The sequence below is a fragment of the Perognathus longimembris genome, chromosome 2 (genome assembly GCF_023159225.1).
Source record: "Perognathus longimembris pacificus isolate PPM17 chromosome 2, ASM2315922v1, whole genome shotgun sequence".
Taxonomy (NCBI): Eukaryota; Metazoa; Chordata; class Mammalia; order Rodentia; family Heteromyidae; genus Perognathus; species Perognathus longimembris.
The window spans coordinates 84,105,752-84,126,799 of record NC_063162.1 but is presented as its reverse complement, the minus strand read 5'-3'; the positions used below and the strand labels follow the sequence as shown (position 1 = coordinate 84,126,799).

The window sequence follows — 21,048 nt, the reverse complement described above, 5'->3', positions numbered from 1 at the left end:
CTGCTATGTCGGGGTTAAGTAGCTGATAGAGTAAGCTGTGCTTCTTTTGTTCACTCACTGGCACGGTTTCTAGCTTAGTTGGAAGTGGGGCAATATGAGATCAAAGATGAGTGGAGACTATTTATTTTCTAGTAAATATTAAAAATAAAAGTTAAGCTTCGTTTTTTTGGTTCCTGTTGTAACTAGAAAGTATAGCTCCTTCACACACACAAAAAGTGGTGAATTAAAACTTAGGAACAGCATGCTTTTTATATTCCAAATGTGGACATTACATACCTCATTTGATTTTCTTTAGCTATATCACACAGTGAGGAAAATAATGATCATAAAAACTTAGTGCTCAGGTGAAGATACAACATAAGGCCACCTTCTGGACCTTCTGCTCTGGGGGTAGAGGGAAGCAGCTGTCTTTGCTGCCCACAGCTCTACTTGTTTCATGGCCTTTCCTCCTATTGCTGAAGAAGCCCAAGATAACACTGTCATCTTCAGCTCTGTTCTAGTCCCCTCCCACCTTCCTTGGTAGTGTATGAATGTGTGTGCTGGTATCTGGAGATCAATCTGTTTTAGAGGAAATGAAAAAAAAACAACAACAAAAGAAAACCTCTCAGCTTGGCTTGGAGCTTCATGTCCCTGTGCAACCTGCTTTTGATGTCATGGACCATCTCATGACTCCCCTAAGAGTTCAAGGATTTCATGAACCTTTCTCTGTACCTTGAATCATGACCAGCAATGCTCAAGGTGAAACAAAGATATAAAAAGAATAAGAGGAAAACAAAAATTTGGCAAACTAAAACATCCTACTGATGACAAGAAACAGAAGAAACACACACATACACACAAACACAAACACACACACTTTTCTATTTCTATTCTAATAGATTATCTATTTACACTATGTATTTGGAAAACAGAAAATGGCCTTATCTTATATTGAGTCCTTACTGGTCTTACAAGCCTTCTGTTCTTACAAATTCTAGCTCTTTCTGGTGTTCCCATTTGACTATCCTTTTAAAAGTCATATATTTCTCTGACCTGGGAGCAGTGACTTTTGAAGCTTAAGATGTTACGGTGATGATTTTAGAATTTATAGGATCCTGAAATTTTAGAAATTTGCCTGAAAGATAAAGTCCAGAGAAAGTACGTATCTTTCCCCCAAATCATGCTATTTGCAAATATAGATCACTACATTGTCAAAATTGTCTTTTACACACACACACACAGACACACACACAAACACACACACACACACACACACACACACACACACATATCCCAGAACCTTTGGACCTGAAAAGGTAGACTTGATAGAACTGTGATGAATCATGTCTCATGGTAAGCGATGACTTGGTAGTGGTGATTTGTTTACAAATTGCCTGCTTTGGTGCAAGGAAGTTTATTTTTCTGTTTTTAAAGTAATGTCTACCTCTTTACTTCACAAAAATACGAGAGCTATATAAAGGAAGAATATGCATAACCTATAAAGTCTTACATAAGACATACAGTCTTCTATAAACATACTATATGTGTCTGTAGACATATGTCTATGTATTTGTCTGCACATATCCATGTGATAAACAGCCATATGTGTGTTCATTTTAATAAATTACTGAGATCAGTTGCAACAAAACTCCAATTTTCACATATCTTTTACAAACAATGCTCAACTTATGTTAGGCTTTCTGTAGTCTATGAAGAGAGCTTAGCATCTTGGAGTTCAGGCTAAGAATGGAGATGGGAGCTGAAGGGACTTTGCTGCTCTGCAGCATCTGTTTGGTGCTAATATCCCTTCCTCGTAGGGAATGACAGGACATTGCCTCTCATAACTGGTTGAGTTATCCAATCACTTTCTGCTTCACAGGTATTAAGTTGTTTTTGAATCTTAGTGAACATTTACTGACTTACTGTGCAATAACTTATTTCTGTATAACTTAGAAACCAAATTCAAACTTCTTGTAATATAGAAATTGATGGTGTATAGGACTGGCAAATTCATTTTACTCAAAGGTGTACTTCAGTTAACTGGGATGATGGCTTAGAGGACTGTACAGAAAGAGACCTGGGGATTGAGCCTAGCTCCAGCTGGCCAAATACAATGAGTCCAAATGTAAGGAGTCCATAGTGTATGAGCAGATATGGATGGGGTAATTTGTGTCTACCTTGGGAAGAGCACTGAGTCTTTGCTTATAATCTTTTGTGGAAGGCCTTGGAATAAAACCTTAAAATTCACTGGGCTTTAACTTAATAGGTTAGTGAGTAAACAAATAAACAATGAATAAGTAGTATGAAATAATATAATAGCAAGTTTTCTCTCCATGGTCTTTTCATTTTCTTCTATCTTCTGCTTCTTTGAAAAGACAATTTACCCAATATTATTCATGTCAACTTGAGTATCCTTTCACCAAAGAAGATGACTGTCCTTAGAAATTGAAAAGGTGTTTGCCTTTTAGGGTCTTATGACATTTGATTTCAGAGAATTGTATAGGACAATATTTTATCAATTTCTAATCCTGCATCAATGGTATGCCATTAAATCAGGGTTTGAGGTCCTCCAATTTTCTAAGTAGTAAGCACTCTAGAAAGCACAGAGTATGAAGGAAATGCTTTTCCTTTTAAAGAGTATTCTCAGAACATTCTTTTGGCTATAGCAAAGGAAAATAAAATTAATAATGATATTTTTAAAGGATGGAAGCTGAATGTGTTTGACTTGGAACACATCATCATAGGATTCTCAGAATGAGATAGACTGCTGATTTTTTTTCTTTCTCCATTAAGAGAAGTGACTTAATATATTTGTTTGTTTCTTTTTGCTTGCTGTCCAAATTTTTAAAGTGTTTTATTTCTTCTGGCCCCCTGAAGTCAGACACAGAAGATTTTTTTTTTGGCGTGTGATTTTATCTAAATCATTTTTTTCCAGTAAAAGATTACCTCCTCACCCAATAAAACAAGGAAGCCATTCCATACATTGCAGTATATGTTGAAATGATGGCCTCTAGACAAATGGAGGGCAATAGCTCCTGCAGTTGACTACAGGGATGGATAGGAAATCCTCCCATACTTTGTGCTTTCCATGATTTGCCTGCTTGGGAATTGATAGTTTTCTTTCACATTGTTGTTTTATATAAAGGCTTGGTGGGCGGCGGGAGTGGGGTGTGTGTGGGGGAGGCTAGTAGACATGCTGTCAAGGGGAGAGATGGGTATGAATGGAGTTAGACAATGCTTCTCACTGACTGGAGAGCGGCATTTTGATCCCTGGCCTCTGTTTTCAGATCAAACTCCGACCCCAACAAGATTCCTGAAGAACTGCGAGGAGGTGGGCCTCTTCAGTGAGCTGGACTGCTCCTTCCAGCATGAGTTCAGGAAAGCTCAGGAAGAGGAGAGCAGCAAGCGGGTAGGTTTGTTCAGATGGACACCTGAACCAGTGCCTTTCGAACACTGAAAACTTCCACGTGTGGTATGGCACAGCAGACTGCCTCGAGGTAGCCTTGAAACAGTATTTTGTTATACTAATTAATTAGCTAATTTTGTGATGCTGGGGGATTCAGTGCATATGTTAAGCAAACACCGTACCACTGAGCAACACCTCCTTAGCTCCTCATCATTTTTTTAAAGTGGCAAAACAACAAATTTAATAGGAAGAACAATACACGATAAAGGGAAAAGGTGGGTTCTGGCTAGATGGCTTAAGAGCCATGTTGAGACAGAGAAAGAGAGAGAGATTTCCTGCTTTCCATGCATTAAATAGTAGTTAAAAACTAAAAAATAATAGCAGACGTTATTCAACAACAGCAACTGTAATTTATTGCTTTTACTTTTTTCTGAGTTGTCGGAATGCACCTGCTAGCCCCTTTAATTTTACTTTGTTCTATAGGATTTTTTTTTTGGTTGTTGTTTTGTTTTGTTTCGTTTCACTATGTAGCCCAGACTGGCCTAGAATTCAAGATCCTACTCTCTCTATCTCCTGAGTGCTGGGATTATAAGTATGTACCACCATGCTGACTGAAACAATATTTTATCTGTTTGTGAAAGTTTATCTGGTGTTTTCTAGAAAAGTGATGATTCCCTGATTGTAATAGCACCCAAAGCTTGGATAAGTCATGGTAGAATCAGTATCGGAAGCATGAAATTCAAGCTCATCCCTCAAAAAGTTATCTGGTTCTTAAAGTTGTGTCAGAAAAACTCGTTCTTTCTATTCCCAACCAGTTGTTTACTTTGCTAACTATTTAGCAGCAGGCCTTACATGGGTGAGGAGTGTGGGAGACAAGAGTCAAAGATGAGGGAACAGGCAAGCATCATTGTGTAGGAGAGGGGACTTCCCTCTGATTCTGACTCAGGTTTTAAATGTCTGTTTTCCATAAGCTTTCTGGGCTGTTCTCTGCCAGACTCATAATTACTTCCTGTTCACCTGTTCATGTTACCTGGGCAGATTGTTGAACATCTGCTGTTGGTAAGACAAATAAATTAGCTACTAGTGCGGATCATTTGTTCTTATAAATGTAAGAAGTTTGCTTTGTGAAATGCTTGAGAATATACCCTGTGTTTATCAGACCATTGGATTGGAATTTTAACATCAGTTTACAAAATTGAAGAAAGGAGATGGGGCCCAAACTAATTGGGGCAAAGATGCTTTTTGTTACTTTTTTCTCCATTGCTGAATGCCCACAGTGTGCTAAACAAATTAGACACAGTCCATGAACGGAAACTTCAAATGTAAAAGATGACTGAAATGAAGGTTGAGCTACATAGGAATGGATTCGGAAGTTCCAGCTGTTCATCCGGAGAAGAAATTTTAAAAGGCTCTGCTAGTTCCTCAAGTGTTTCAAAGCCTTTGAGTCTTTATCTACATGAAATTATAGTAATCCTTGACCACCAGATTTTTCATGTCACATTCTCACATCCTGATAGTCTGGGGCTCCTGTCATGTTCAGTCTGTACTGCTTTAGGGGGAAAAAATCACAAAAGATAGGGGACACTTACAAGAGAAGTTAAAAAATTGAAGTTAACTTTATTTAGTTGTGATGACTTTCTCATTTATATTTGACCTTCTTCCTCACCCTGCCAAATGATGTGAAGTGCCTTTTCTTTCTTTTAAAGAAACACTTGTGTAGACAGCAAACAATCTTTTGCAGGCTAGTAAGGAAGTTTTGAGCACTTGAAAAATTAACTTAAAAGATACAATTCTGTATTTCATTTAAATGAGAATAGATTTTTTTAAAAATCCATGAAAATATCAAAGGGGAAGGATGCTTCATTTAGTAATCTTACTCTAATTGAAGGATAAATTTAATTCTCTTGGTAGATTTGCATATGTAGATGAATGAAGGATCAAGTCCACTCATTTCTTCAGATCAAGTTCGCTTCTTCAACTGAAGTAGATGTGCATGTGGTCCTTATTGTCTTCATTTCTAATAGAATGATCTTGCAAGTATGCCCTAGATTTTCCTAAAGACATTTCAACAAGAGCAGTTTCATGAAGCTCATGGTAGGAGTGTGGGTTTAAATCTTCTCTATTTCATTATTCATGGTTTCTTATATGAAGCCTGTGAGGAATTCTTGCAAAACTGAATTCCAGGAAATGGTTTGCTTCCCTTGAGGATCTGAAATATTTTCTCCTCACAGCCATGAGAATCATGTAACTGGTTCTGTTTCTCTTTTCACTTTGACTGCTAGGTTAACACAAAGCCAAGTTTACTGCTTAACTTTGAGAATCTTTTTTGAATACGACGTTGAACAATATTTTATTCCCTTCACATGCTAGGCTTTCAGTTCTAGTTTATATTGTATCTGTTCCTTTTATTTTTAATTAAAAATTTATTTTATTTTATTTTCATGTTTTAATAATAATTTATTTTATTTTCATGTTACATGTGTCTCATGAGTTGCTTTGGATTCCTTGTGGTTGAGAAGTATAATCATTAAATTAAAAAAGAAAATGAAAATAATGAGTCAAGCCACATTGAGAAAGTAGACTTTTGCAGCTGTACCACTGTATGCTTTCTCTCTGTGAAATGGTACTCACAGTCATGAGATGATGTTAGGGCAAATCTGTAGGTGGAGGTGACTGCAGCGAGCCTCCCCTGGGGATTTAGCCTGGCCTCAGGATGCCACCATCTCATTCTCAAGCCTCATATCCACGTGAGCTGAGGCTTCCTCTTCCTCTGACTTGAGTAACCAGAGGGAACAAATCCAGCCATTGCTACATGAGGGGGTGTCTTCTTGAGGCATAAAGCACAGTGACTCATCCAGTAGCACAGTTCCTTGTGTTTGTGGCTTCCTCCCTAGCATTTCTTTGCAAGCCACAGAGCAAGATGATGACAAATAGGAGCAATTTTCCCCAATGCGACAATACCCTTTAACCCACCTCCTAGGCATTACTTCTCCAGCTGCCATTTCCCTGGTGCATTGCCACACCTAGCTTCTAAATCATTCTTTTTTTTAAGCTGAATTAAAACAAGATACAAAGGCTGGTTGCCAATAACTCATATCTGTAATCTTGACTACTCAATAGGCTGAGATCTGAGGATCACAGTTCAAAGCCATGGCAGAAAAGTCCGTGAGACTTTTTTTTTCCTAATTAACCAGCAAAAGGCTGGAAGTGGAAGTATGGGTCAAGCAGTAGAGTGATAACCTTGAGTGATAAAGCTTAAAAGTATCCTGGCCCTGAGTTCAAGCCAAAGTACTGACACAAATCAAGGAAGGAAGGAAGGAAGGAAGGAAGGAAGGAAGGAAGGAAGGAAGGAAGGAAGGAAGGAAAGAGAGAGGGAGGGAAGGAAGGAGGAAAGGAAGGAAGGAAGGAGGGAGGAAAGGAAGGAAGGAAGGAAGGAAGGAAGGAAGGAAGGAAGGAAGGAAGGAAGGAAGGTAGATAGGTGTCCCTAACTCAATGTATACCTTTAATCCTAGAAGGTTATATTCTGCTTCACTTTTGTTCCACACTCAAGTGATTCTTTTCTTTTAATTTGTTACTTCCAACTCTCCTCTGATTTCTTCGTTTCTGAGTTTTTTAATAAAACTCTTGCATTGGTTCATCAGCATATTTTCATGAAGTGTAAGATACATTACTTTTTCTGAAAATTTGGTGAACAATAGATTGTTAGTGAACTTTCTAAATATTTTATACAACAATATTGGGAAGATTAGGCAGGGTCTGTTGTTTACCTTTGAATTTCTAGATGCTAGTTAGCCTGCCCCATTCTTTGAAAGAGACAACAAAGAATGAATCCTTGCTTTATCCATGTGGCTGATCATTGGGAAAATTCTGTTCTGTTCTACATATGCCACCTGTAAATCTGATAACTTTTCCAAAAGCACTTTGATATATAGAAAGACAGGCTATAGTGAGTCACATGCACTGTCAAAAGGTTGCATATACAACAAGTAGCATATTATACTATATAATTTTCTTAATTTTTCTTTTCCTTTTTTCTTTTCATCTTTATGTAGTTGTATAAAGGAGTTGCCTATGACAAAGTAGTATATGAATACAATGAATCTCTCAATGTCACCCATTGTATCATTGTTTCCCATTCTCCCAACCCTACCCCTCACCTCAATTTTCTTAATTTTATACACTATGCATTGAATTTTATAACTACAATTCCCCCTTTTCCTCTCCTCATTTGTCTAGTTTCCTCCCTTGGATCCCATACCCCACTCCCCCAATTTTGGGTACTCAATTTCTGTGTTTATTTTGTTGGACAGTAAGATAGCCTTCAAGCTCATAGCCTCATAACTCTTTAATAAGAAAGTTATGATCATATAAAATAATATTTATCAGCATGAATTCCAGGAAATGGGAACAAGAATTTTTTTCTTGGTTGCTGTTTTTGTTTTCTTTTCTTTGTGTCTTGTTGGTTTGTTTATCTGGCTTTGGGAAGGTCAGGGAAGACACAGAAATGGAGGGACAAAGGCTGAACAAGTGCAGCAGTGGTACTCACTGGACACTCTGTTGAAAATGAACTGTACAACTCGTGGACGGGGATGGAAGGGAAAAACTGGGAGAAAGCAAGGGAAGGGGTGAAATTGTCAAAAAAGAAATGTACTCCTTATTGACTTGTATAACTATTACTTCTCTGTACATCATCTTTATAATAACAATGAAATACATAGGAAAAAAGTAAAATAAGAACTTTATCCCTTAGAAAATTATAGTATAACTCATTGCAGGTAGCACAAAGCTTAGTTTGCCTATGGCTCTGAACTTAGGCTAGACCTTGTACTGAAACATATGAGGCACTTTTCTCCAGCAATTTTCATTCAGGAAATAGCTTTGAGTGTCTATTATATTCCAGGCATTGATAAATGTATCACTGAATAAAGATGATCAAAGCCAGTTCTAGTGGCTTATACTCATAGTTTCAGCTAGTTGGAAATCAGAGATAAAAAGATAATGATTTGAGCCATCTTGAACAAAAAAATTATCAATACTCCATCTTAACTAAAGAGTCCAAGTGTGATGGTTTACACCTTTTATTCCAGCTATATGGAATGAAACCCCTCTGTATATCACCTTTACAAGAAAAAAATTTAAAGATAATATATGTGATCTAAACTGTTATTTTTAAGTATTTGAATCATTAACACACTGATATATGCAATGATTTTAACCTTGTTCTCGTATGGAGCTTAATAAACTTAAATTGGCTGTCTTAAAAAAAAGAAGAGGATCTCTGTTTGAAGCCAGCTGTGGGTTAAAGAGAGAGACAGAAAGGGAGAGAGAATTTATCTGAAAATTAATCTAAAAGCAAAAAAGGGCTTTTTTATCACTCCCAATGTAGAGCATTTGCCTACTAACCTCAAGACCCTGAGCTCAGAATCCAGTATAAGGGGGGAAGATAACAATACAAAGCCACTGCAATCTTCTAGCTTTCTGTAGATAGATGAGATTTAAAAAAAACAAGCCAAACACTCATGCACATAGGGGAGAAGAGTGCTCTAACTTTCCAGAACCGACTTGCAAAGGCCTGAGGCTGGAGGATGTGCTGTGGCTGGAAGAGTTGCACAGACACCCTTTTGCTAGAGGAGTGTGTATGATACTCTTACAGAACTCAGTGTGGGAGGACAAGTCCAGGAGGGCCATGCAGGCCATCCAAAGATCATTGCCTTTTACTCTGAATGAGATGGGGGCACAGAGGGCCATTTCAAGTTGAAGAATGGTAGGATCTGACAATGCTTTAGAAAGATCACACTGGCTGCTTAGTGGAAAATAAATTGTTGGAGGGCTATGTCAGAAGATGGTATTGAAAGAACCTAGGTGGAAGACAGTAGCAGATTTGCCCAAAGTAAAAGACAGAAGGGGTACTTGGATTCTGGATACATTTTGATGACAGAGATAGTAAATTTGCTGGTGGACTGTATTGGGGAGCAACAAGAAGGAGACACTCAAAGATGAACTGGGGCTTTGGGCTTCTGCAACTAAATGATGTATGTGGGGAGAGATGTAGGATGTTTACTTGTAGATATGTTCAGTGGAAATACTGGGTTGGCAGATAGATAGAGAGCTCTAGGATTCAGGGGAGAAGATCAGTCTGGCGATAGGGATTTCATTGTTCATGGCATGAAGCTGCCGTTCTAATGCATAAGACTAGATTAAATCACCTGGGCTAGGAGTAAATGGAGATTAAGGATGGAGCATGGATCTGGGCAAAGACAAGAGGCATAGGGGGAAGTCGAGAACCCCAGCCCCATCAAGAATGCTCAATAGACCATTGGTAGGCTATGATATTTTTCTATTTTAGAAACATAGTAGATTTTAAGAGAAAAAAAATAAAGAATGAAAGAGAAGGGCAAACTGATCCTCTACTTTTAAATAATTTTAGAAAAGAATACGTATTGAGTAACATATATGACATGGTATATATAATCCAGAAGCAAAGTTCATTAAGTATCTGTGTTCAATTTATAACTGTTCAATATATAACTGTGTAATTATGCCTCTGTGTGTGTGTGTGTGTATGTATGTGTGTGTGAAGGAAGGGCAATTGAAGGAACTACAAATGAACTCCTTTGTCTTGCTGAGAGAAAAATAACATTACAGCCTAACATGGTTAAAGACCCTGAAGATGAAAAGCATGGTGTATAAGTGCTTAGTGTTGTTATTTTCCCATTGGACCTAAATATGACTCATTATGCTGATGCAGAAATAGCAAATTAGGACATTTCCATGATCTAGAATTCCTACCCAAATGATGAAAAGCACAATCTATCCCCAGAGAGTGTTGACTGTTTAACACATGGGAACAAGAGACAAGCTATAATCTTAAGATCTTGGATCCTAGCTCAACAGGAGTCATAGAACAGGGCATGGTCAAATCAGTCCCAGCTTAGAATAGTAGGTTATTCAATCTGATTCAGTTCTGTACCTACAAATCATGTTGCTTAGCAAGAGAAGGAACAGAAAGGAGGCTTTTGCTTTCTCACTCTGTCTCTGCCACTAGCTGGCATGGCTGAACTCTGGGGAAGGTAGGAGTTGAGTGGTGCTGAATAGAAAATGAGATACTAAGTTGAACAACTTACAACAGCTGCATATTTCCGGTTGTGATAACATGTTGCTTCTAAGATATTTGTGTAAAACAATCGCTCCCTGCCCCAGAAGTCTGGAGAAAAAGAATATTCTGAAACCTAAACTTGGTTTTATCCAGGTTTGGAAAAGTCGTTGTGTTGGCTTAATCCTAGCAGAAGAGATTTTTTTTTTATCTTTTTAATTTTTTTATCAGCATGACTGAAAGGAAACACCCATTGACAATGATACTGAAGATGCCAAGTTATGTTTCCTTCATTCCAGTGACTAAAAAACGGAAGGATTCTTCTTGTCCTCCCATTTCAGCACACTACAAATGTAAATCACTTTCAACTTCCTCCTTACAGGTTAAAATGATGCCCTAATCTTAGGGGGAATTTGATGCGGAAAGAGAATTTGGCTTGATCTCGGCATCCTCCTCAGGGGAATGACTAAAGTGGCGGATAAAGTCGAAGCCATTTCATGTGTTTTAGGTCACTGGGATTTAGGAATGTAATGAGCATAATCCTGACAGGGATTAGTGAGAGTTGGTATCTACTGCTCCATATGTGAAAGAATTAGGATGTGATCTCAAGTCCTGCCTTCACTTTAAACTGGAACAGGCAATAAAAACACTCATAGGGTTTTGTTTTGGGGGGCGTGGTGTGTGTGTGTGTGTGTGTGTGTGTGTGTGTGTGTGTGTGTGTGTGTGTGTGTTTGGTGGAAAGTATTCCAAGCAGCAGAATGTAGAGTGTCTTAATACAATATCAAATGGATGTGGATGATGAGGTGAGTACGTGGCTTGGAAGAAAACTGGGAGGGAGGTGCCATGGCTGATGGCTGTAATCCTAGCTTCTTACCAGGCTGAGATCTGAGGATCATAGTTTGAAGCCAGCTGTGACAGGAAAATCCATGAGGCTCTTATTTCCAATTAACCACCAAAAAGCTGAAAGTAGAGCTGTGACTCAAGCGGTAAAGTGTTGGCCCTGGGCAAAAAAGCTCAGGGACAGACCCTAGGCTCTGAGTTCAAGCCCCTGGGTTGACATACTGCCTCTCTCTCTCTCTCTCTCTCTCTCTCTCTCTCTCTCTCTCTCTCTCTCTCACACACACACACACACACAAATATACTGGGAGGAGAAAAATGCTAGGCATTTGATTAACATCTCTTAGAGAATTTATGTATTTAGATAATTGGACCTTAATAGATGAGTCCACAGGTTTACAAAAATCATTTTACCTGTTGAGATTCAGGACTTAACTTCGGATACTACTTTCCCATTTAAAGTTTTGCCTTCAGCTAGTGATATAGGGGGCAAGATTTGCTGGAATGACCCCTAGCCTGTTGTTCTGAGCTCAGTACTAATATTTAAAGCATTTGTCAAAATTTTAAACTTTTTTTAAATCATGGCATTTGCTCTGGTGAGACAGAGGCTGGTGTCCTCTGATGTGAAGCAGAGTTAGGTCTATGTAAGACAGTTTGTACATGTCACTAAGGGCCATTTGATTTGGGCCCCTTCAGTTAACGGAGGATAATTATAGGTGATTATACTGGTAACAGTTCCCCCATTTGAAATGCAAAGAAAGCAGCAATGAAGATGGGCAAAGAAGAGTGGGTGAGAGATACATATGGTTCATTCTGGCTTCTCTCCTACGTCTGTAGCAGTCCCATTCAGGCTCCTTGTCTTTTGGAGGCTTGTCCACGCAGGTGGACACGTTTATGTCTTCTCAGCAGAAAATCTCTCTCATAGCTTCACACTCAACTATACCCGGGAAATTTTTTTGTCTGTACACCCTTCCCTGGGACCTAAGTACACGTCCCTAACCTTTGGAAGTATTTACTGCTGCTGTTCCTGTTCGAATACATCCCTGCTGATCCTGATTCATCCTGTCAGAATCCATTCTCAGTCTTTCCCATACAGACTCACTGCTATATCTGACACTTCCGATTCTGTCTGGAGCAAATTTGCCACACTCACTGCGGGAATCAGCTTTGCTGTCCCAAGGTCCTTCTTTTGACTTCCTAGGTCCAATCCATGTGCTCGGGAGAGTGCTCAGCTGTTTCATTCCCTTCAAGCACATGTATTATCACACATGTATTATCATATGTTGTCATTGTGACAAGGTATACTTGTAGTGTGTCAGAGGTAAAAAGAGAAATCATTGAAACTTTGTCAACACAACCTCACGCCATGTTTTACTACATACTAGAGCACTACTTGTATAGTCAGGTCTTAGTTCTTTAACTTTCTCTGCATGAAATGTACGTGGAAATTGGGAGAGTGAGGGGATGGAGGGCACTTAAAATATCAGAGAGAAAGAAGCCAGTAGACCAAACTTCAGCAGGGCTCTGGTGCGTTGCTGGCCCAAGAGTCAGCTTAGGCTCAGCCTCCCAGAGCCACTTGTTTGGTCTGCCCTTGCCTTGCCTTCCCATCAAGCAGCCTTACTGTAGCTGAAAATTAATGCAATTGAATTATTTAGCTGGGATGATCCTCACTAAAACAATTATGAAGCCCAGCTCTAAGGGCTGCAGCTTTTCCCAGCAGGAGATCTTCTCATCAGGATGATTTTCAGTCCAGGCTGGGTTGGGTTCTCAGCTCACTGAAATCTCTTCTGACCTGTCCTATGACAAAGAAGTATCAATGCTGTACTGAAATCATCACATCGAATGCACACTGTCCTCTCAAGAAACCAGTTTATAGCAGAGATATTTAGGGTTTCCAGGGCACCAGATAGGTGCTCAGAGCCTTGTGTACCTGGGTGCAGGAGGCCTTTGTGGGAGGAAGTTCATGCTGTCCTCTGCAGAGCCTCACATGGATGCTCCCAAAGGCAAGCTGGAAAACAGATCTGCTTTCTGGGCCAGATTCAAACCAAATGACTGAGTTGAAGCTTCTGTTCCAGGCAGAAAACAGTACGCACATTTGGGAAATTGGACCAAATGTTAGACTCCATGAGCATCTTTAGAACAAAGTTACTTTCATGGGCCCCTCACAGACATGTGAGAAGAAATTGACATTGTAAAAAGGGGGAAGGAAAAGAATATAATAGCTGCAAGATACTGCCTCTGCCTCCATCATATCATAAATCCAGGTGAACATTAAGTATGGGTAGGAGCCTGTATGGGAATGATTTTCTCTGGGAACCTGGCTTAGCATTTGTGTGTTGTTAAGTTATTTCCATACTGATAAGTCTCAGGGCAGGAACTGAGATTCCGAGCATTCCTCCTGGCCATATTTCCGACACATTGGCTGTCAGCTCAAACCTGTGGAGCAGTGACTGGCTTTTGCATCACTTAAGCAGGGACATTTTCCTTGTCATTTATTCCATGACCACCAAAGTGCAAAGACCTAGCAAAGTTTATAAAAGAGTGGATTTGAGGGAGTGGTTCAAGTAGTAGAGCTTTAGCCTCCTAAGTTCAAGGACATGAGTTCAAACCCCATCATAATGAGAACCAAAACAATGATTAAAAAAGAAACCCAAAGCATATAAATAAGAACAGCAAAAACAGTACTTTGAGAACCATTTGTCTATCTTATTCAAGGACTAATGGAATCTTGCCTTCTCTATAAAGGCTCAAGTTCAACCAATCAAGGATTATATGCATACACATTTCTCTCAGGCACATTATTAATCAATGGTACAATTTACTTACTAATTTTCTTAAGCAATACTATCTGTGGTAATTTGACACATGGATCTATATATCTAAATCTTTCACAAATCAAAGTCTAGACTCGATTGTTTTCTTATTCATAACTATTATTCCTTCCCTGTACTTACAGGTCATTCTTATGTTTTGGTCTCTACCTTAAAGAAATTAGCATGAACATTGTATTTTGTTTACTACTTATGTTTAATAACATTTGTGATAATGACAGCATCTGGAATTGAGATAAGACAACTATATAACCATCAGCTAATTTTCTACATAAAGAAATGGGAGCAGCTGGGCACAGTGGCTCATATCTATGAGTCCAAGACATGAGAGGCAGAAACTGCAAGGATACAGGTTTGGGAACAGGCCCCGTAAAGAACTAATAAGACCTCATCTCAGCCAATAGGTGGGACTGAGCCAACAGGCATCTCAGCCAATAGGCATGGGCCTATCACCCTAGCTACAAAGGGAAGGGTAAATAACGAGATCAAGGTCCAGGCCCAGGCCCAGGCCCAGGTATAATTCAAGAAAAAGAAAGAAAGAAAAATGAAAGAAATTGAAGCACCTTTAGTTCATGAATTTCCCAAGTAAGAGGTAGTATAACCAAAAAGAGAGATCAGTTCCCCTTTCTTACTTAAAAAAAAACAACTCTATCATATGCCTACTTGCTTTGTGTGGAGACTATTGAAATGTCTAACTCATTGTTTGTTTGCTTTTCCAAATCCATTTCAATTGGAAGAAGTCTTCCTACAGTTACCAACAATTTCTTCAGTGATTCACTAAGCAAGGATCCAGCTTGAAAAAATAAAAAGCATTAGCAATTGGTACTCTGTTGTTGCCATAAAGACATTCTCAGGCTAAGTACTGTGGTGATACAAACCTGTAATACCACAGCACTTGAGATGCTGAGAGAAGGGAGTGTCCAGTCCTAGGTCAACTTTTGCTATATATAGAGACCCTGTTTCCAAAGACAAAATGAAGGGATGTTATCAGACACAATACCAAGTGCTTTGCATGAATATATTCTCATTTGATCCTCTAGTAAAGCCTTAGAAGTTGGTATGGTTTCCAATTTTCAGATATAAAACAATTTAGACATAGGAGGTGATTTGCTTATACTACTGGGTCAGGACTTAGAACTACTGTTTCTTTTCCAAATTTCCAAAGACAGTGAGCTTCTTAAGAGCAAAGACTGTATGACACTCATTATTTTGTTGTTGCTGCTGTTGCAATATTTCAATCAAACCCAGAGCTTTAGGCATGTGAAGTAATGTTCTACCTCTGAGCTGTACCCCCAACACCTATATGCATCTTGATTACCATCAAAGCTCAGAGCAAGCCTTCAATAACTATATGTGGGATGAACAAATAAATGAAAACTATTTTCAATAAAAAACCAATAACAACAGCAAACCCCTTGCTTTTCAAAGGGACAAAGCAAGGCATAGGTGGGACAAAATAAAAAGCCAGGCATTGGAGGCTCAGGTCTATAACCCTGGCTACTCAGGAGATTGAGAACTGTAGATTGTGGCTTGATGCCAGCCTTGCAGATCAATTCAACCAACTCATCTCTTAACAAGGCAAAAAGGCAAAAGTGGAGCTGTGGCTGGAGTGGTAGAGGATCAAAACTAATTAACAAAGCCAAGCAAGAGTGGGCCCAGATTAGAATCCTCAGATCCAACATGTAAGAAAGGGAGGAAGGAAGAGAGAGAAAGATAAAGAGAGAGAGAAAAAGAGAGGAAAAGAAAGGGAGAGGTAAGGAGGGAAGGGAAAAAATAAAAGAAAGGAAAGAAAGGAAGTAAAGAAGAAAGGAAGGAAGGGAAAGGAAAGAAGGAAGGAAAGGAGGGAGGGAGGGAGGGAGGGAGGGAGGGAGGGAGGAAGGAAGGAAGGAAGGAAGGAAGGAAGGAAGGAAGGAAGGAAGGAAGGAAGGAAGGAAGGAAGGAAGGAGAGAATTGTTCTGTTCTGGAAAACTATAGAGGCTTACATGTTTGTTGGTTTGGAAATGAGATCGGTGTTCACTCAAACAGCCACCACTGTGCCACCTGCCTGCTCTTCTTATTCTGTATACACAGGTTCTTTTTGATCTTCCTTTGGTTTTTGCTCTTGGCATCTTAAAGGCTACCATGTAGTCTCTTCTTGTCTGTGACCCTATTCTATGTGATGTGTCTATGTTCTCCAGTGAAGTGGAATTCTTTAAGGCCTTTACTCTCAGCATCTCCTTGAAGTACATGCTGTCAAATACAACTTCTTCACCACTGGGGAAATGAAGCCAATCTACACCTTGATCTTTGACATTTTGGCCTTTGGCCAGTAGTGTGTTATTTTATGTGATTTTTTTGGAGCTAGGAGTGGGGACATCTCACTTGAAAGCAAAGCTATGCTTCATTGTCCAGCACTGTTGGGGCTCCAGATCCTCTCTGTAAAATCCTCTCTGGGCCTTTATGTTTCAAATTTAGGGTGGCTTCAGCCACAGGCATCTCTGAGATCTGAGTTATATGCAGAGAAAACATCTGTTGTATGGAAACTTAGAACGTTTATCACAGTGTAGACTAAAGCTTGTTTGTAAGCTAGTGGCAGACACAGCCTTTCTGTGGCTTTATGTTGGGGTGGGAGCTTATTCAAACCCTGCTATCAGTCTTCTCTCTGAAGAAGAGGAGCTGTTGTGTTTGGTGTGTCTGTTGGGTTGAGTGACTACAGATAATGTAGTACTGGGCATTAGGAACCAAAGCCTCTCTCAGAAAAGTCATCATAGGAATTGTCTTCCAGGATGAGTTGTTATGAGATTGCCACCTGTGGGGAAGGGGTGGGGTGTGGATGGGAGGCAGGGGAAGTTTCAAGCATACAGTATCAGTCAATCTGTTAGCATAGTTGGGACATGCATTCCTCTCCATCGCTCTCTCACCAGCTCCACTGAAGATCAGTGTAGGAAAGCCTGGAACCTTCAATGTCTAGAATGTAGAAGGCCAATGTTGTAGCCTCATTGGTTTAGTGTCAGAAAAGAACAAGAAGATCTAAATTCTTTTTTGTGATGTCATGTCTCAAAGAACTCTGTTCTGTGCTTCTGATCTGCCTCACAGTGGCCTCCTCACACTTCCTGCATTATTCATGCGGGCCTGGGCATGAGTTGTGAGGATGCAATGTGTAGATGGGGGCAGTAAATCTGAACTTTGTGCCCCTATTTGTGTGTATTTTGCCAAGAGGGCAATCAAGGCTTTTGGAATGATTCCTTACCTATTAATTTATACACACATACTAGGCCTAGATCTCAAGGTCTGGGCACTGTCTCATAGCTTTTTTTCTCTAGGCTATCCCACTTGAGTCACAGCTCTACTTTTGGCTTTTGGGTGGTTAATTGGAAATCAAATCCTTACAGATTTTCCTGCCCCAGATGGCTTTGAACTTTGGTCCTCAGTTTTCAGCCTCCTGAATAGCTAGGTTTATAGGCAGGAACCACCAGTACCCAGCAATTGTTTATATTTTTATTAACATATACTAACTGTGCAGAGGGGTTTTGTTATAATATCTGCATAATATACATAATATATTTTGATAAATTAGTCTTTCTTGTCTCCCCTTTCTCTTAAGCATTTTAATAGATTTCATTATTCCATTTTTATATATGCATATGAATTTGTTGCTTATTTCTTGGAATTTCTGGCAGCATCCTGATCCTAACCTAGAATTAACCACAGTGAACTAACTATTCCCCCAGCTGCACCAAACAGCTACTTACTACCCTCTGGGAAGATGACACAACTGATATATCTGTCCATCAATTGAGTGTGAACTTAGAGTTGGCTTACTGTTGATGGTGTTGCATTTGTATGGGTGCAAACACACATCCTTCTACACGTCCCCTTGTGACCAGAGCACATATTGCAAGACAGCTGGCTAGGGCCAGGGGTGAAGCCAGTGATCATAGAAGAGACACTGGGAGAGACAAGCCACTCTGACCTCATTAGTGCAATGCTTCTAATTGAATGCAATAGCACAGACCACACCTGCCCAGTACTCTACTCCTAATACAACATAATGTTATATTTTTCAGAAAAAAAATACCTGTTAGTAATACTGACAGAATATTCCAAGAGCTATTTTTCCCTTCTGGGATTTTATAGTTTGCCCTTTGTAAATCTTGATGCCTTTTGACAAAAATCTCAGGATGCTACCACTAATGACTAAATCATGTAACAGTGGCTTGTTGTGAAAATGATGAGATCTTACATTTATTATTTAAATCAAACTGAAGATGTATGTATGTGTCTCCATACATGCATCAGCATCACATACAGAAAGAGGCCATAGATGTCTGATCTCTGTGAATGGGTTAGTGTTAAAGGAGAGTGAATGCTGCTTGGGCAGGTGCTAGGAAGGAATTGAAAAGGATGGCCTTATGAAAATACTGTTTGGTTGCTTATGGAATGGATTCAGCTCATCCTGTTTTTCTTACTGAACTTTGTTTTTTTTAATCAAAGGATAAGCATTATTCCAACAGAGCCATTTCCCTCAGTGTGAATGAGTTGACTCAGGGCAGTTATTTTAATTATTATTATCATGATCATCATTGTCATTATTATCATTATCTTTAAGTAGCTTGACAAAGGAGTTGCTATTTAACAAAATTTTATGAATATAATATATCTTGATCAATGTCACCCTTTTTGACAGCCTCACCTTTCCCTCTCCTACCCATTCTTTCCTTCACTCTTCTTAATTTGGTAGGCTGTATATTGGATTATTGTCTGCATTTCCCCCTTCTTCTCTTCTTCATTCAAGTCAGTTTGTAGACATCAGTTAGTGAATTACTGAACTCACTCATTTACCCAGTGCTCTCTTCCTTCTTAATTCCTAAATCAAAGCACTTGCTTCCTGGTCCTCATGAGTCAGGTTGTTTGTGAGCCCATTCCTTTCAACTTTGGTATTGAGATCATTTGACATATTAGACAGCTGGAGAATGAGATCCAAACAAGGATTGCAGGTATTTTCATCGCCCCTTTATACCCATAGAGTAGAAAAAAGAGACCAAGGGAGATTTTTAAAAAAGTGATCCTCACTTCCTACAAGCCCCTGGCAAGAGGTTACCTGCCCCCTAGTGCAAGATCCTTTTCCTAACAGCTGTTTGGTGATTCTGTGTCACTGAGCTGACTGCAAAATCAGACAAATCCTTTTAATTACTTGTTCATATTTCAGCAGAGCCAAGGTTTGTGGCACAGGGAGAGGGGATAAGCCTTCATTGTAATGGACTTTTAGTAAGACTATCTCTGAGATAAGAGTCCTAAATCTTGGCAGTCTCTCTCTAGAGCACACACTTTGTGATTGCACACAAATTCTTGGCTCCCCAGGGCTGCAGAATGGAGTAGATGTAAATGGAGTGTAGTATGCAGAGCTGGGTAATAAGATACTGCAGATACGGTAAGAGCAAGGTGCACTTTTGCTTTATTTATGAAGATAGACATGCTGGTTGAGGGCTTAATCACAGCTGATAAATCATTTGAAGAAAGCCTATTAGAACCATATGCTGATTTTTTTGCATCAATATAGTGAGTCTGTTTCTAGTCTAATAAGACATGGTGCTTTTTTTCCCCCTCTCTCCTGTGCTCTGTGTCTCTCCAGTATGGACTATTTATCTAAGTGATATCACTTGTATGGGAATATTTATCTCTTTAAGCAGTACCATTAATAAGAGAAGGTGAAAGGAAAAAGAGAAGGAGAAAGGTGTGGAGGCACCTATTGCACAGAGCTTGTGTGTTCATGCATTTGTATGTGTGCACGTGTGTGCACGTGTGTGTGTGTGTGTGTGTGTGTGTTTATGGTATTATAAAGGAAAGAGTAAAAAAGCTGAGAACAGGAAACATCTCAATTAGAGTTTCAGAAGGCCATGCACTACTCTTCACTTGGCATAAGGTAGTCATTTCAGCCCAGGTGGTTATAATACTGTAGTAAAAGATTATCTGAAGTTGGGGGGTGGGGGGCTCACTGACATTTTGGTTACCTCACTTCTCTCGAAGCTAACGGAGGTTGGCCCCAGGAACAGGTCCCAAGGCTCTTTAATGAGAGCCATATTGGGGCTCCAGCTCTGAGCCAAGCTCTGTTTATCACTAATTGCAGGGGTGCCTTGCAGATCTTTCCTATTATTTCCTGATTATATCCTTGCTCTTTTTGTTATCTTGCCAAAATTCAAACAGTAATAATTGCATGATTTATTGTTTATTTATAAACTTTCTACTGCTTCAATCCCTTTATTTAGTAGATTTTAAAACAGCAATAGCTTTTATTAAATGACTGGATTTCGTTTACTTTCCACAGAAAAGCTAAGTATTTGTGGCTCTTGCTCAGCATTTTTCAAAGTTCTTTTTTGCTCTTCTTTCTCCAGAATAATGTGTTGTACTATATACAATGAGGGCGGCTATTAGTTTTAGTGCACAGAGAGAGTTTGTGTGCCAGGAGAATGTTTTAGGAAAGGATATTAATTTATCCTTTAGGATTACATCCAGGTTTGGTTATATGATTGTGAAGTTTTTTTTTTTCCAAATCACAGTTTCCAAAATAGAGATAAGTGAAAAGCCCATTTTATATACATTAAGGCATAGTGGGGAGATAGAATACTAGATTTTTAGACATCAAGATTGTAAAGTAGTAAGGATAAAATTTATTGTCATTCACTGGGCTTCTGCTATTTGTCAGATACTGTTCTAAAATTTTTTACTATATTATTCCATAATCATCATAACAGCCTTGTAAAAGAGGATTTTTTAACCTTTATTTTACAAAATGAAAAATTCAAGTTTAAATAATTTGTGGAAAGTCACAAAAGTAGGAATTTGGAAATCTACTATTCTTTAACTTTTTAATTATATTCTAATAGTTGTTCAAGTGGGTTTCAATTCTACAAATCAGTGTGTAA

The 21,048-nt window shown here is 39.1% G+C and overlaps 1 protein-coding gene across 1 annotated transcript in view; it reads left to right on the top strand.

Annotated features, from left to right (window-relative positions):
* The window catches only part of Creb5 (cAMP responsive element binding protein 5), a 433,433-nt gene that overhangs the window by 91,701 nt on the left and 320,684 nt on the right, over nt 1-21,048 (top strand). The window contains exon 4 of the mRNA XM_048339616.1: nt 3,267-3,388. Within this exon, the coding sequence (XP_048195573.1) occupies nt 3,267-3,388 (122 nt within the window). The remainder of the gene's footprint in view (nt 1-3,266; nt 3,389-21,048) is intronic.